Here is a 16,348-nt window from a genome sequence, read left to right as displayed (position 1 = left end):
TATATTACTTGCAATAAGGCTAAAGTAATCATCTGTAAACAATATTACATAAATTTGTATGACTGCATTGGTTTAAGATACGAATAAAACAGTGGGTCCACTAGACCCACAAACATTGTCTAAGTAACAGAAATATGAACACCACACGAGGGTTAAAAACATCTTGTGAAATGATCCCTTTATTATTTGTCATATTTTGAATAATTATTTTTTGCTTCTCCGCAGAAAAATATACGGACCTTGATATTTTCATTGTAAATGCAATTGGTTGATCGGCGCTGACATCACTTTTTTATGTGCACGCGTGTGGAGTAATCATAATGATCAAAGCCTGAGTTGACAGAGAAAGTTGATAAGCCGCTCCATGAGACCAATAAAGCCTGATAACATTGTATGCTGTCGTAGCAATAATTCTGGATTCTCATGAAAAACTTACATCAACTCCGTCGTTGGAATAGAAAACCACTGAGAAAGATGAAGTTACATCATCTGGAAAACAATTCACTGTTTTCTGTATTGTACTGTTTTCTATGACCTCTACATGGTTACTGATCTGTTGTTTGCAGTTGTTTGATATCTGTATTTGTGTTGATTTGTTGGACACAAGATGAAAGGTTAAACAATACTTTATTCACAGCTTTCTTTGCTCATATGTGAACCTTGACCACAAACCAGTCATAAGTTCCATGGGTATATTTGTAACCAAAAAATGTAGCATTATGACTGGTTGTATTTCAGGGTCACATAATGTTGCCATAGTGGAGGGCGCTGTACTATTGGGATGTAGAACAACTTTATTTGGCTCAGTCCTGTTTTTTATAAACATTTTAGGGTAACTGTTTAAAAATCTTGTAGGAAATGTCTTGCATTTGGTGAATGGGAATATATAGTAGTTAAATTTTGCATGTATATATATGTGTGTGATATTGCTCTTTTGTCTTTTCAGTACAATGCAATACAGTTTTTCTGAATTGCTAAAACACATTTTTTGAAACCATCACTCATTTTTTCAAAACCTTAAACACAAATCCCAATTTTAAACAAAATTCACAGAACCCCTGACTCTTCCAGCAAAATCAAACAATTGCTTCAAAACCATTTCACTTGTACTCAAAATCAAACTAAGCTTTCAAATCATACACACATAAGTCTATACTATAAAACACTACAAGCATCCATTAGACTCTACCTTAAAAAATGGAAAACACAACATCCAGGAGATCTGCTTACAGAAAAATATATGTTTATTGTACATAACAACACAATTGACAAATACTGTAAAAAAATCTCTATTACTGTAATCACAAGTTTAGTTCAGTGAATATAGTGAATACGTTACTGTAAGTACTGCAAGTAATAGTAAGTTTTCAATATTACTGTAAGCAGCACTTGTATTTTGTAAAAAGTCAGCAAACCAACTGCAAATTTTGCCAATTGCATCGTCTCTGGTGTCCTTTTCTTCCTCATACTCTTCATCTGCCTCTCAGACTGTTTCCAATCCACACAATTGGTAAAAAAATACCATTAGATAAAAGTGTGTAGAATTTTGAGTTGTTGTGTTTACTCGATGATATTGGTGTTTTAGTTGTGTTCAACTTTTGCCTGCCTGTGTTTAGCATTTATAAAACAAGTGCATTGCAGTGTGAAATGTGTGTTTTAGTGAGAAGTTTGTGTTTAGAATTTTGCAAAAAGAGTGCATGATTTGACAAATGGGTTTAGGCCACTATGAATTTGGTTCAGAGATTGGGTGTTAGTGTTTTAGCAATTCAAAAAAACTGTAATAAACAGTTTTACACTTTAAGTCTGAAAGCTTTTTACTCTTATCAATCAGTTTTACACAGGGTAAGATTAAGTTATACTTGTTAAACCAGTATAGTTGTTGAAGGCATGTCACACAGAGTAGATCAGATATAGCCTACAGTGTTTGTTTAAAACAAGTGAAGACTCATATTACAGAAGATCTGGCATTTGTTTAGATCTCCTTATGCCACTAAGATTTGGAGGAATAATGATTATATTTTAAGATGACTTTTAGAGGTTGTTTACAATTTAGTCTCTCTGACCCATTTTAATTCCTTTCATTGATAAAGGGAAATACTTCATATTCAATAACAACATTCAGTGGCTCTGAATGAGATGCCCCAGGTAAAATCATTTGTATTTTAGGAAGCAGGTGTGTTAACATTAACATGAACAGAACAATAGTGGAATGAGAAGAATTCATCAGTTTAAAGGTTCATTTAATGGAAAGTATGACTTTACCTGAACAGGTATAGGAAAGTAAACATGTTGAAACTCATTTTGAAACTGATCTATTTTAAGGATTGCGTGTGCGTAGAGTATAAAAGGGGCACATCTATGGAAAAAAACACACATGTATAAGTGCACAAGTGAAGAAAAAACTTCAGCATTTTATTCATGCATTTGCATTTTGTGCACAAACTGAAAAACTGATGTGAAATTATGTGGCAGCTGGATGCTGGTTCATATCCTTTTTCTTTGTTTTGTCTGAGTTGTGTGTGAATATAACGTGTAAAAACTCTAACAGTCTCCTTCATCTGTGAAGATTCTGTAAAGTTATATTATGACCAAAGGGGGACAGTTTTTGGAGACCAATGGGTCTTTGTACAGACTGACTCCACCGGCTCCAAGTTCTGGACACTGCTTTGTATTTCTTGGCAGTGAATTCTGCTGGTCTGGTGATTATATGCTTGTTACGTGTGAATCTTTTTTTCTTTCCTTTTTCTAACCTTGAGTTTGTTCAACCACCTTCATATTACAGGCCCCTGCTCCGGAGCAGGTTATCCCCAGAGAGTCAGTTGCTATGGTTACTAACATAACCCTAAAGTTACCTCTGTTTTTGGAATAAAACACAGAGGATATCCACTTGCTTACTCTTAAACCTACCCAGGTAAGTCACATAACCTGCTTTCTGAAATACACCTGCAGGACCATCTGAACCATCTTTGGGTTCCTCAATATTCTGCTTAATGCTCATCTGGGGTTTAGATAGAAAACTGAGATTTACACAACGCACGAGCAAAATAGGACTCAGATTTCATCAGACTAGCAGAAACTAATGGCAAGTAATACAGAGATCAGTGCCAGGAGTAAGAATTTTGAGCTCTGGAGTCAATCTGTAAAGAGCTTTGTCTAGTAAAGTAACTGTTCCCACTTTCCTAGTCGCTGTAAATAAAGAGAAAATAACATTGTTTTCATTGCTATCTTCTCCAAGTGTATTTTTAACAGCAACATGAGAAAAGCGGCAGCTCCCTTTCAGAGTTTACATCAAGAGCTTTGGTCTTTATAGGAAATACTTGCATAGTGATGATGACTTCAGATTGGTATTTGCTTCTGGTCTCATGATGTCTTTCTTTCTTTCTCTTCCACACTTTATGTCCAGTAGTCTGAGAGACCTCAGGCAGGACAGATTTATGATGCTCTGTGATGAAAAGATTTCTGCTTTGGTTTCTCTGTGCTTTGTGTGAGGGTTAAATTTAGACATTTTGTAGTACAAATCTTATGAAACCCTTTGCATACAGTTAGTTTTAAACTATTTGATCAGTGTTAAACGTATTAAATCAATCAACCAAACTTTATCATGGACACTCTCTCTGTCAAAAGCAGCAAAAACAAATACACAGCAGGTTGGCACACCAGCACTGACAAACATGTGGCTTGCATTACTCCATCATGGTAGCCTGGGAAAACCCAAACAACTTCTGGCAAATTTTGCTCTGCAAGTATTCTTGCAAAGAGGCCATTCAAGCCCATTTCTAATGCCAAGAAATCGCAGCACCAATCAAAAACGTTGGGGTGGGCTTTACACGATGACGACAGCGACGGTGAAGCAGATTTTGTACATTACACAGATGGATGCCGCCGTGGAACATCACTCGTACGAATCAGCTATAGCATCTGTTTTGAGCGATTTAAACTTTTCCTTTTCATTAAAACATGAGCAAAGAAAAACACTCAAAGCCTTCATATCTAAAAAAAGATGTTATCGCTGTCTTACCGACTGGATCCGGCAAAAGTCTGATATAGCTCTGTATACGTCATCTCTTTTATCGCTGTGATTGATTTTGGGTCTATCCAATAGGCTTTATGACCAGCTGCACTACTTCTTGAACTTCAGACAGCTCCTTGTTTCCTGTCTGCCATTATTGGACAAACTGATTAATCCAGGTGTGCCTGATTATTGTTGTTGTGACTACTGAGGTCAGGCACACCTGGATTAATCAGTTTGTCCAATAATTTGAGACATTGGTGACGCCCTTTTGGAAATAATTTTTTCTATGAAGCCTTGCCAGATCCACCAGGGTCACCGCTTAATGCATTGAAGCAACTGCCATGTGATTGGTTGATTAGATAAGTGCATTAATGAGAAATTGAACAGGTGTTCCTAATAATCCTTTAGGTGATTGTATATAAATGTTATGCATAACTAATGTTTTTTTATTTCACCAATTTTCGGTTTGTCTCTTATTTACTTTATAGGATAAGTGAAGAGAAACTCCAGAATACAAACAACCCATTCAGCAGTTATTCATCACATGTGATACATTTATAATACAATAAAATTTTAGACTGATAAAAAAGATCAGACATCTATCATTATAGAGTATATAAATAAACTTTATGTCGTCCCCCCCAAAAAAAACTGCAGTTAGGCAATATAATCATGAGAACATTTCGGTACATTTTATTAAAATTAGTTTAAAGATACAGAAAGTGTCAAAAACAGAAGTTAATATTACCAACGCCAAATGCAGAGAATAAAGCATTGAATAAATTAGAGAAATACAAGCAAACATAGTTTGGTCTGTGCATCTTAATAAGTCATTTTACATTTAAGCTGTATATACAATACAATCTGATAAAACAGATCAACAACAACCATATTTCACAGAAATATAAAACGGAGCTTTAGTCCTTTTATATCATACAATCAAAGACTCATAATCCTGTAACATAAATATTAGGTTGATGTGATGCTGTTGTTACAATGCTTCTCTATCTGAATGTTCATTGATGTTATTTTCACGTGCAACCATATTATAATCTGGTGGATGTCTAGACGTCTTCCGTCTCTTCCAGAGAAACAATGCCACGATCACAATGACGAAACAGCTCAAGAGACAAATGACGACAGCAATCGTTGTGTTATCTAAAATAAATTTTGATGTGCATTTAAACATGATTATGACATTGCAATCTCAGTGTTTTAGATCGGATCTCTTCAGTACTGCATATCTGAATCATGAGGTGAAATGATCTCAATATCTGGAAAACTCTGCTTTGATCAGTTAAACATTGGTTGCTATATTGGAGACGTTGTTAAGCATTTAAAACTTTTAAAAATAATTAATTTTCCAATGAGTTAATCTGTGATCAATGATTACTTGAATAAGTTCATACCTGTTGTTTGCACAGGAGGTTCATCTGAAGATTTAACAGATTAACAGATTTTTAATAAACTGTAATAAACCCCAAATATACAGTATAATATATAACATAAACAATGTTTATATACTGTTACAACATTCTTGTGTAAGACTAAAATGGGTTAATGTAATATTTAGCATGAGTTTATATGTATTTACTTTGATGACAGCAACTCAATCTGACATGAATTCAATAATCAGTGATGAATAAATATTGAATGAATGAATACCTGTGAAAACTTTAACAGCACCTGTAAACAGATTTAAAAATCAATGTTAATAGATTCATGATGAAAATGTATTTCATTACAAACAATGTTTTGTAATGTTTTAATAGAAGTTAAACTATACCTGCTTCATTTACAGTGAATAATTTTGTGTATAATCCACAGTTGGTTTGCAAAAAGAATTTTAATTTTGCTCTCATGGCTTTATAAGGACATGAAAATCTGCTCTCTTGTTTACAGGAATCACTACTGAGCTCCTCTCTACAGATTGTTGGGTCATCAGCTGCTTCTGTATTAATAAACTTGTACATCTTCACGCAGCATTTTTTGTTCAGATAAGAGACTGTGCAGTTGAGAGTTATTTCATCTCCCACACTTGCAGTCACATCTTCACAGTTAATTATGAAATCTGCAAAGGAACAGATGATATTAATTGTATACAACAACTCAATGAAAACATGTATTTTATGAAATGAATAAGAAATTAAATGAATTAAACAGCTACACTTATTGCTATAACTTATAGTTTCAATCACTCTAACAATCACTTTTACAAATAAATGTATTGCTTATTTTCTAATGTGTTATTAATCCTTTAGTTAACTTGCCAGTAAATAAAACTATACTATTATTCAATAAGCAGAGTAAGTCAAGTCACAAGTGCATTAACACAATCTGTGCGCTGTATTAATGTAAAACATGCCATGTATTTGCTGTTGATTTAAGGTCCAAAATAAACTCCATAATATATAACATGAACCATGTTTATATACTGTTATAACATTATTGTGGGAAAGTAAAAGGGTTCATTAAAAATTAAACATGAAGAAAATATATTTCAATTGGAGACGATAATTTGCGTCATCGTAGACTTTGAGAACTTTGCATATTGTTAAGATGTACTAACACACACTTACACACCAAAGGAAATGTAAAATAGTGAATCAGATAATAGTGGCTCTTTAACTGAACATTTAGCATGAAATTTATTAGATACTTGGTATTGAAAGTATTTCAATGAAGTTGTTGCTTTAATGACAACTGAATCGAACTAAACCGATCAAGAGCCCCATTCACTTTCATAGTAGGAAAAAAGAATACTATGGAAGTGAATGGGGCTCGTAAACGGATTGGATACAAACATTCCTCAAAATATCTTCCTTCATGTTCTCCAGAATAAAGGAATTTATACAGGTTTCTAACAACATGAGAGTTAGTACATTTATGTAAGTTAATTATGAGAATTTTTTTATTTTGGGTGAACTATCCCTTTAATGACATGCATACTCAATCTGACAGGAACTCAATAATCAGTGATAAATAAATATTGAATGAATGAATAATTGTATCAAAAGCATCTGTAAACAGATTTTAAAATCACTGTTAATAAATTCATGACAGATGTACAAATGTGGATTTATTTCATAATAAACAATATTAAAGCTGTTAAACTGTACCTGATGTGTTCACACTGAAGTATGTTGTCTTTGCTCCACATGTGGTTTGTAAATAGAATTTAAATTTCGTTGTCATGGGTTTTTTTGCAGTGTAAGGACATGAAACTCTGCTCTCTTGTTTACTGAGATCCTTGCTGAACTGCTCTTTACAGATATCACCAGCTGCTGCTGTATCAGTAAACCTGTACATGGTCGTGTAGCAGATTTGGTTCAGATAAGAGACTGTGCAGGTGAGATTTATTTTATCTCCCACAGGTGCGGTCACATCTTCACAGTTAATTTTGATATCTGCAAAAGAACATATGATATTAACTGTATACAACAACTCAATAAAAACCATAGGTGTGATTGGCAAAGGACAAAAAAGCAGGAAAATATACGGCACACCTTCCATGACGTGGCGACATACATATGCACACATGCACGCACGCGTGCACACACACACACACACGCGCACACACACACACACGCGCACACACACACACACACACGCACGCACGCACGCACGCACGCACGCACGCACGCACACACACACACACACACACACACACACATTTATATAAAATGAAATACAGTTGAAATATAATTTGGGCTCAAAGTTGATCGATCCGAGTGGCCAATCGTCAATGCGTGGGCAAGTGCCACCCTGACCATTATGTAGCCTTGCCACTGCATCAGACTGAACAAAATCATTTTGTGCATTTAAAAGTAAATACATCAATGTGGTGCATTTTGAGAGTAAAAATAAGTGACTAGATCTATGAGGATTTTTATGTTCTTCTAAACAAATGTATGCCCTTTTAGTAAAATCTTTGGTTGCATACTGTATGGTAATAATAAGGCACACAAGCCACATACACAATTTGATAAATGGGATTTGCTATTGGTCAAAACATGTTTAATGTTTATAGAATAATTAGTGGGGGCATTTAATACAGATTAATTATTGATTGCAACATTTGTTACTTAATTCAAATGTTATGACTTTCTGGAAAGGCAGTCAAGTGCATTTGTCTTTTGCATAGTTCTTTTGGCAAATTGGCACAGTCGAGCTACGCGTTTCACACACACACGCACACACACACACACGCACGCACACACGCGCAGACACACACACACACAGGCAAACCAGATCCATGAATGTGTGTGTTTGTCATTATATTATTCTGTAATCACAAGCATTACTGCCAGATTCACAAACCATTAAGAGGAGCAAACATATGCGTGTGTTCGTCAGGATGACGTTGGATCGGTTTGCGTAACTTATATGCGTGCGTTAACATAAGTGATTACAGAATAATAATGCAAGCAAACATTTTGACACAAACGCAACTTTATATTGATATTGCGAGACAGCATTTCACCTCGGCGAGAAATCTGATATTTACATTACTGGCATAGCCTGATTTGAAACGGACAGTTTTGTCAAAGCAGCAAACACCTGGCGGGTTCTCTTTATTTTCTTACTACTAAAATGCTGTTTGTCTCTGCCTATTCCTTCTATCCATGCCCAGCGCCACTGATTTAGGTCCTTTATCAATTAGGTTGTCTTACCTAGGCTTCATAAACGTACTCTTCATCCTGCTGACAACGTTAACTTGTTACGGCCGCGCGGCATCTGTAGCTGGACCTCAGCCGCACCTCAAAGACCCCTCCCCATTCTACTTCTGATTGGCTAGTTTGTTAGTTTGGTTGAGAGTGAAAGATGTGTTTCTCTCATACTATTTGTTGGCAAACGCATGTTTTTTTTTAATTCGCAGCCAACAACACACGCCGGAGATCTGACTGCAAGCTCTTTGGTGAGCTCTGCTTTGAATGAAGTTCAAATAAATAGACTAATGCGTAGTGATATGCGGTTATTTATAACGGTGCCTTGCAACCCCCCACCCACACACAAAAAATTGGATTTGCATGATTCACGAAAGCCTCATTTTCAGGTGGGAAAAGCCGGAATTCCGGATTTATCCGGAAGAATCACACCCCTGAAAAACAAGTATTTTATGGAATGAAAAAGAAATGAGAAATTAATTAAACATCTAGATTTCTTGCTATTTGCTAACTTATAGTTTTTTAAAGCTATTTATTTTTGAATTTTTTTATCACTCTAACAATCACTTTTCCAAATAAATGTATTGCTTATTTTCTAATGTGTTATTAATCCTTTAGTTAACTTGCCAGTAAATAATAACTATACATGAACAATGTTTATATACTGTTATAACATTATTGTGTGATAGTAAAAGGGTTCATTAAAAATTAAACATGAAGCAAAATATATTTCAATTGAAGACAATAATTTGCGTCATCGTAGACTTTGAGAACTTTGCATATTAAGATGTACTAACACACACTTACACACTTAAGGAAATGTAAAATAGTAATTCAGATAATAGTGGCTCTTTAACTGAACATTTAGCATGAAATTTATTAGATATTTGGTATTAAAAGTATTTCAATGAAATTATTGCTTTAACGACAACTGAATCAAACTAAACCGATCATGAGTCCCATTCACTTTCATAGTAGGAAAAAAGAATACAATGAAAGTGAATGGGGCTCATAAACAGACTGGATACAAACATTCCTCAAAATATCTGCCTTCATGAATTTATACAGGTTTGTAACAACATGAAAGTGAGTACATTTATGCAAGTAATTTTGGAAAATTTACATTTTTGTGTGAACTATCCCTTTAATGACATGCATACTCAATCTGACAGGAACTCAATAATCAGTGAGGAATAAATATTGAATAAATGAATAATTGTGTCAAAAGCATCTGTAAACAGATTTTAAAATCACTGTTAATAAATTCATGATAGATGTACAAATGTGGATTTATTTCATAATAAACAATATTAAAGGTGTTAAACTGTACCTGTTGTGTTCACACTGAAGTATGTGTATTCTCCTCCACATGTGCTTTGTAAATAGAATTGGAATCTTGTTGTCATGGCTTTATCTGCAGTGTAAGGACATGAGAAACGTCTCTCTTGTTTAAGGAGATCCTTGCTGAACTGCTCTTTACAGATATCACCAGCTGCTGCTGTATCAGTAAACTTGTACATGGTCGTGTAGCAGTTTTGTTTCAGATAAGAGACATTGCAGGCGAGATTTATTTCATCTCCCACAGGTGCAGTCACAACTTCACAGCTAATTATGATATCTGCAAAGGAACAAATGATATTACAGTTTTTCTCGATTGCTTAAACACTATAACCAGTCTTTTAAACTAAAATTTCTAAACCATAACGCCATTTTTCAAGAAGCACAATCATTTTTCTGAACTATAAACACTACTCCCCTGCTTTAACACATGAGTCTCACCCCATGGCGTCAATATTTGACGACACTTGACCATGCGTCAATATGTTGACGCGGAGGGTATACCTTTTGCGTCATTTTTTGACGAACTGGGGACTTCAATACTATTACGTCCGTTGCATTCTCTTTCCTATTTTCTTACCATTTTCGCGTCGGTTTAGGGTTAGATTTACATAATGACATCCCTACCCAAACCTAACTCTAACCCCAACGCTAGGTGACAACTGTTTAATTTCGCGTACACTGTTTAATTTTGCGTAATCTAACCCTAAACCGACGCGAAAATGGTAAGAAAATAGGAAAGAGAATGCAACGGACGTAATAGTATTGAAGTCCCCAGTTCGTCAAAAAATGACGCGAAAGGTATACCCTCCGCGTCAACATATTGACGCATGGTCAAGTGTCGTCAAATATTGACGCCATGGGGTGAGACTGTGTAGGGTAAACTGTTACTTCAAAACTCTACACACAAATCCCTACATTTCTCAGTGCTTACACCATCTGGTCATATGGAAAACACTAGCATTCAATACTGTTCACTCAAGTCAACACAGCTTAGACTCAATTAGCAAACAATTACCAAGGTGAAAACACTAAGAGTCAAAACTGAACACACATCAATCAGATCCTTCAATAGATAAAAGGGCCCAAATCAGTTCACTGAGCTTTGAAACAATGAATCCACAGAGAAATGAAGGAATAGGTCGAGGAGAAGGAGGAGGAGGAGGATGACGTGGTAAAATAGGAGGAGGGAGACGAAGGGCAAGGTGACAAGCAGTCTCAGATGAAATTCGAGCTACTCTAGCTGACCATGTCCTTGTTCATGGTATGACTATGAGGGAGGCTGAGCAACGAGTAAAACATAATCGCTTCACTGTTGGTTTTTTAGGGGGAGAACCACAAGCAACTTACCAGTTTTGGATATATTGTTTTGAATTTATTGCACCAGTGTGTAAGACTATGTTGTAGTGTGTGTGTGTTTGAAAGCTTGTGAGTGATGTCTGAGGGAAAAGTTTGGTTTTTCAGTAAGAGTGAATGGTTTTGAGTGTAGAGCTTCATTTTGACCTAAAAATATGATGTTTGGAGTATTGGGTGATATGTTATGCAATTGTGGTTACTGTTTTGAGAATATGAGGCATAGTTTCAAGAAATGTGTTTAAGCAACTGAGACAAACTGTAAACATAAATCTGTGACTGTTTTCAATGTAATGTAATGTAACTTAATATTTGCTCATTATAATGTATTAACACATCAACACACATCATCACTGTCATCTTAAATTAATTAAAAGTGATTTCTGTTTCTCTTCACTTATGATCCATCACTCAACCATCTCATCTGTCAACCCAAGACTGACTCCAGATCAGCTGATAATGTTAGTTAATACATTCACACAAAGCCTCAAGACACAGATAAAGACTTAAGATTAAACACACTGTTAAACCAGCAAACTGACCATACAAACTTTACCACTAAAAGTGACTAACAAGGTTTCTTATATGAATTTATTATATTACCATCATCATCCTCACAGACAGCAGTGAAAGTCCAAACCAGCAGGACCAGTAGTACAACATTAACAGCACCCATCATCCAGCTCCTGTTAGAAAGACATTATATCAATTTAGAAATTAAAATATATATATAATAATCCAATTAAAATGTAAGTCAAGTAAGGCCTCGGAACCAATATACATTTTTTAAGACCAATGATATTGGACCAACTCACTTTTTTTCTAATTTAGCGCATAGCCTATGTCTATTCACCCCGTTACGCATTTTAGCTACAGCCTTGACTTTTACGCTGCTGCTTCCTCAAATAATTTAGAGTCCATATAAACTAAACTCCATTCCGTGTTTTATCACTACTATAGCACTCCACGACACAATACGGTAATAAGCTTTTATGCTATACAAGAAATTGTTTAATAATAAAAGAAATAGAATACAAGAAACGCCATCTACTTCAGTAATGTTTTGGACCCACACATATTTTATTTTGCCATTTGACGCCCATGAGTGTAGTCATGCACATAATATTAACAACAATTACGCACCACAATCTTATTTTATGTTCGTGTTATTTTGATATCATATTATTTGATTAAATCCGAGGCCAAACAACACACATAGCCCGAAGCCCGATGTAACCTTGTAGCCTAGAAAAAGCGCTTCACCATTATTACCAGGTTAGCAGTGTTTAACTTTTGCCTATTTATACGATTTCACAATTCGCGCTTTAGCAACACCATGCACAATAATACAATCTGTATAATAATAAAACATCAAGATCAACATTAAAATACAGATTTTTTAAAGTCTATGAAAACAAAGAAACAAAGACATAATCAACAAAACCATTAAAACAAATCAAGATCTTAATCAGAAATATTTACAAAGGTTTAAAGAATACAATAAAACATGCACTCATAATATTATTGAATGCGGGTGTGTGTTAGCAAATATAAATGCAATGATTTTCATAGTTTGGTTAAAGGTTGGTTAGGCTACATTAGCGATCACTTACTGTTTGTCTTCACCATGAGGAGGATAAAGCTCACAATGATCTTTCTCCAGTGCGCTCACTCTCTTAAACATGAACAATACTTTCACTTTCGAAATGTGTAAATAGTTATGATATAATTATAAACTCGTGTTGTGTCTCTCAAACTTTTCCATTCATGCAGAGTTAAACTAATTCAACACTGCCTCCTATCTGCAGAACATATACTGTAAAAAAACAACACCACACCAACTTTTTTATATACGTCACTGCTTTCGTCATTATTTTATGCTGGCCTTTGATGGATTTTTTAGTAAATTAACTTGAAACTTAAAGCTAACTGCTTGCTCACTCACAATGAATTTATTCATCATATTTGAGCACCTAATAACAACTACGCTATGTAAATTTAAAGTTGTTTAGTATGATCAGGGGTGTATTCTAGAAAGCAGGGTTAACTTACCATCATATTAACCCCTAATTTTGGGCTAATGAACCCAAAACTTGCTTACTCTGTCGGTTCCAAAGCACAATTTAAGAGTTCGTTCAGTCAACCTGCCTACAGTAACCCAGAGTTAACACTTGTTTCGCACATACACCGTGTTTTTTATGTTTCATAATTTTTTATGTACCCATGATGACCATGTTAACAGGTTAGAGCAGGTGTTGATCTCATGGGTCCTGGAGGGCTACTGTACGTGTCCTGCAGAGTTTAGGGCCAACACACTTGCATTTCATTTGTGTTATCCCTCATTGAGCAGGTTATAAAATGAGAGACATTTTCAGATACCAATAAAGAGTTTTACAACCTCCTTCACATTATATACAGGCCATGCATTTATCAGACACACCTGTCACTCTCACTGTCAACATTTCTTGCCATCTTTGCAAAAAGCTGTGATTTTTTTACCTGGCTTTGAGTGACTGATTGACAGAAAGACGCCTCATGAGTTCAGTGTTGTATAAATCAGTTTCAATAAGTAATTGAAATTTGTCTCCCCTTGTGATGTCAGAAGAGGATAATACCACCCCTTAATCTGCACTATCCAACGACAACACTGCCATTTAGTGCAGAGATCAGCTCATTTGCATTTTAAAGGACACACCCCAAAAAAGACACATTTTTGCTCACACCTACAAAGTGGCAATTTTAACATGTTATTATAAATTATCTATTGAGCTAGAACATCACATACGTACTCTAGGGACACCAAAGATACATTTTTCATCTTAAAAACATCTTGTGAAATGATCCCTTTAATATTTGTCATATTTTGAATAATTATTTCTTGCTTCTCCGCAGAAAAATATACGGACCTTGATATTTTCATTGTAAATGCAATTGGTTGATCGGCGCTGACATCATTCTTTTATGTGCACGCGCGTGGAGTAATCATAATGATCAAAGCCTGAGTTGACAGAGAAAGTTGATAAGCCGCTCAATGAGACCAATAAAGCCTGATTATATTGTTTTGGTTTTGTCAACTCGAAACTAATCCTGTAACCTTGAGTTTGTTCAACCACCTTCATAGTACAAGCCCCTACTCCAGAGCAGGTTATCCCCAGACAGTCAGTTGCTATGGTTACTAACATAACCCTAAAGTTACCTCTGTTTTTGGAATTGAATGCATTAGGACTCAGATTTCACCAGACTAGCAGAAACTAATGGCAAGTAATACAGAGATCAGTGCCAGGAGGAAGAATTTTGAGCTCTGGAGTCAATCTGTAAAGAGCTTTGTCTAGTAAAGTAACTGTTCCCACTTTCCTAGTCGCTGTAAATAAAGAGAAAATTACATTGTTTAGATTGCTATCTTCTCCAAGTGTATTTTTAACAGCAACATGAGAAAAGCGGCAGCTCCCTTTCAGAGTTTGCATCAAGACAGGAAATAGGGCATAGTGATGATGACTTCAGATTGGTATTTGCTTCTGGTCTCATGATGTCTTTCTTTTTTTCTCTTCCACACTTCAAGTCCAGTAGTCTGAGAGACCTCAGGCAGGACAGATTTATGCTGTCTGTGATGAAAAGATTTCTGCTTTGGTCTCTCTGTGCTTTGTGTGAGGGTTACATTTAGACATCTTGTAGTAATATCCCATGAAACCAATTGCATATAGTTAGCTTTAAACTATCTGATCAGTGTTAAACGTATTAAATCAATCAACCAAACTTTATCATGGGCACTCTCTCGGTCAAAAGCAGCAATTACAAATACACAGCAGGTTGGCACACCAGCACTGACAAACATGTGGCTTGCATTACTCCATCATGGGAAAACCCAGACAACTTCTGTCAAATTTAGATTTGCTCTGCAAGTAGTCTTGCAAAGAGGCCATTCAAGCCCATTTCTAATGCCGAGAAATCGCGGCACCAATCAGAAACATTGGGGTGTGTTTTACAAGATGACGACAGCGACGGTGAAGCAGATTTTGTACATTACAAAGATGAATGCCGCCGTGAAACATCACTCATTCGAATCAGCTACAGCATCTGTTTTAAGCGATTCAAACTTTCCCTTTTCATTAAAACCCGAGCAAAGAACAACACTCGAACCCTTCATATCTAAAAAAAATGTTATCGCTGTCTTGGATCCGGCAATAGTCTGATAGCTCTGCATACGTCATCTCCTTTATCGCTATGATTGGTTTTAGGTCTATCCAATTGGACAAAGAGGCATTTGAGAGACATCCATTGGTGACACCCCTTTAATGATCTGTCTATGAAGCTTTGCCAGACCATTACTTAGTTTCTACTGAGAATGGTCTGGTTCTAACCAAGGAGCAATCGCATGCAATCATTATAAGCTACATAAAACTTCTGCATGCTTCTCATACTGTACTGCTGCCACAGATGGGCAGAATACATAAGGATATTTACCAATTTCTCATTCTTTCTTGATAAAAAAAATGTCACAGAGAGCAGAGAAAATAAATATTAAGTTAAATATATCAACTTTTTAAAGAAACATTTCATATGTTGACGTGATGTCAAAACCTGTCACCAAGTAAAAACCCAGACTACATCAAACACCACTACAATGACTCCACTGTAAAAAAAAACTTTGCTGCCTTATTTTTTTTTTGTAGAATCAACTCAGATTTACAAGTCATTTCAACATATTATTATTATCCTCACTACAGATGAGGTGTTATAACTTATAAATTAAGTTGACTTTTTCAACTCTTTTTTATAAGTTGTAGCAACTCATCTCGTGTCAAGATAAATAATAGTAAGTTGAAATGACTTGTAAATCTGAGTTGATTCAACAAAAAAAATTTTTAAGGCAGCAAAGATTTTTTTACAGGGTTTAAACACAAGCTGTTGAGTTTTTTTAAGTAACAGAATCTTAAGAAATCACAGAAGATAATGAATAACATTACATATTATTTCACTA

General features: G+C 35.4%; 1 protein-coding gene across 1 annotated transcript; it reads right to left on the bottom strand.

Annotated features, from left to right (window-relative positions):
• Window positions 1-4,682: 4,682 nt before the first annotated feature.
• Window positions 4,683-13,165, bottom strand: LOC135743128 (uncharacterized). Its single transcript, XM_065260685.2, has 8 exons — window positions 12,984-13,165; window positions 11,974-12,056; window positions 10,010-10,297; window positions 7,132-7,419; window positions 5,799-6,083; window positions 5,678-5,698; window positions 5,422-5,445; window positions 4,683-5,170 (listed from the first exon to the last, which is right to left on the bottom strand). Exons 1-8 carry the CDS (start codon window positions 13,052-13,054, stop codon window positions 5,004-5,006), a joined length of 1,227 nt encoding a protein of 408 aa, XP_065116757.1. The 5' UTR covers window positions 13,055-13,165; the 3' UTR covers window positions 4,683-5,003.
• Window positions 13,166-16,348: the final 3,183 nt, after the last annotated feature.

Source organism: Paramisgurnus dabryanus, chromosome 1 (assembly GCF_030506205.2).
Source record: "Paramisgurnus dabryanus chromosome 1, PD_genome_1.1, whole genome shotgun sequence".
NCBI lineage: Eukaryota > Metazoa > Chordata > Actinopteri > Cypriniformes > Cobitidae > Paramisgurnus > Paramisgurnus dabryanus.
This window is presented reverse-complemented; position numbering and strand designations above follow the sequence as displayed.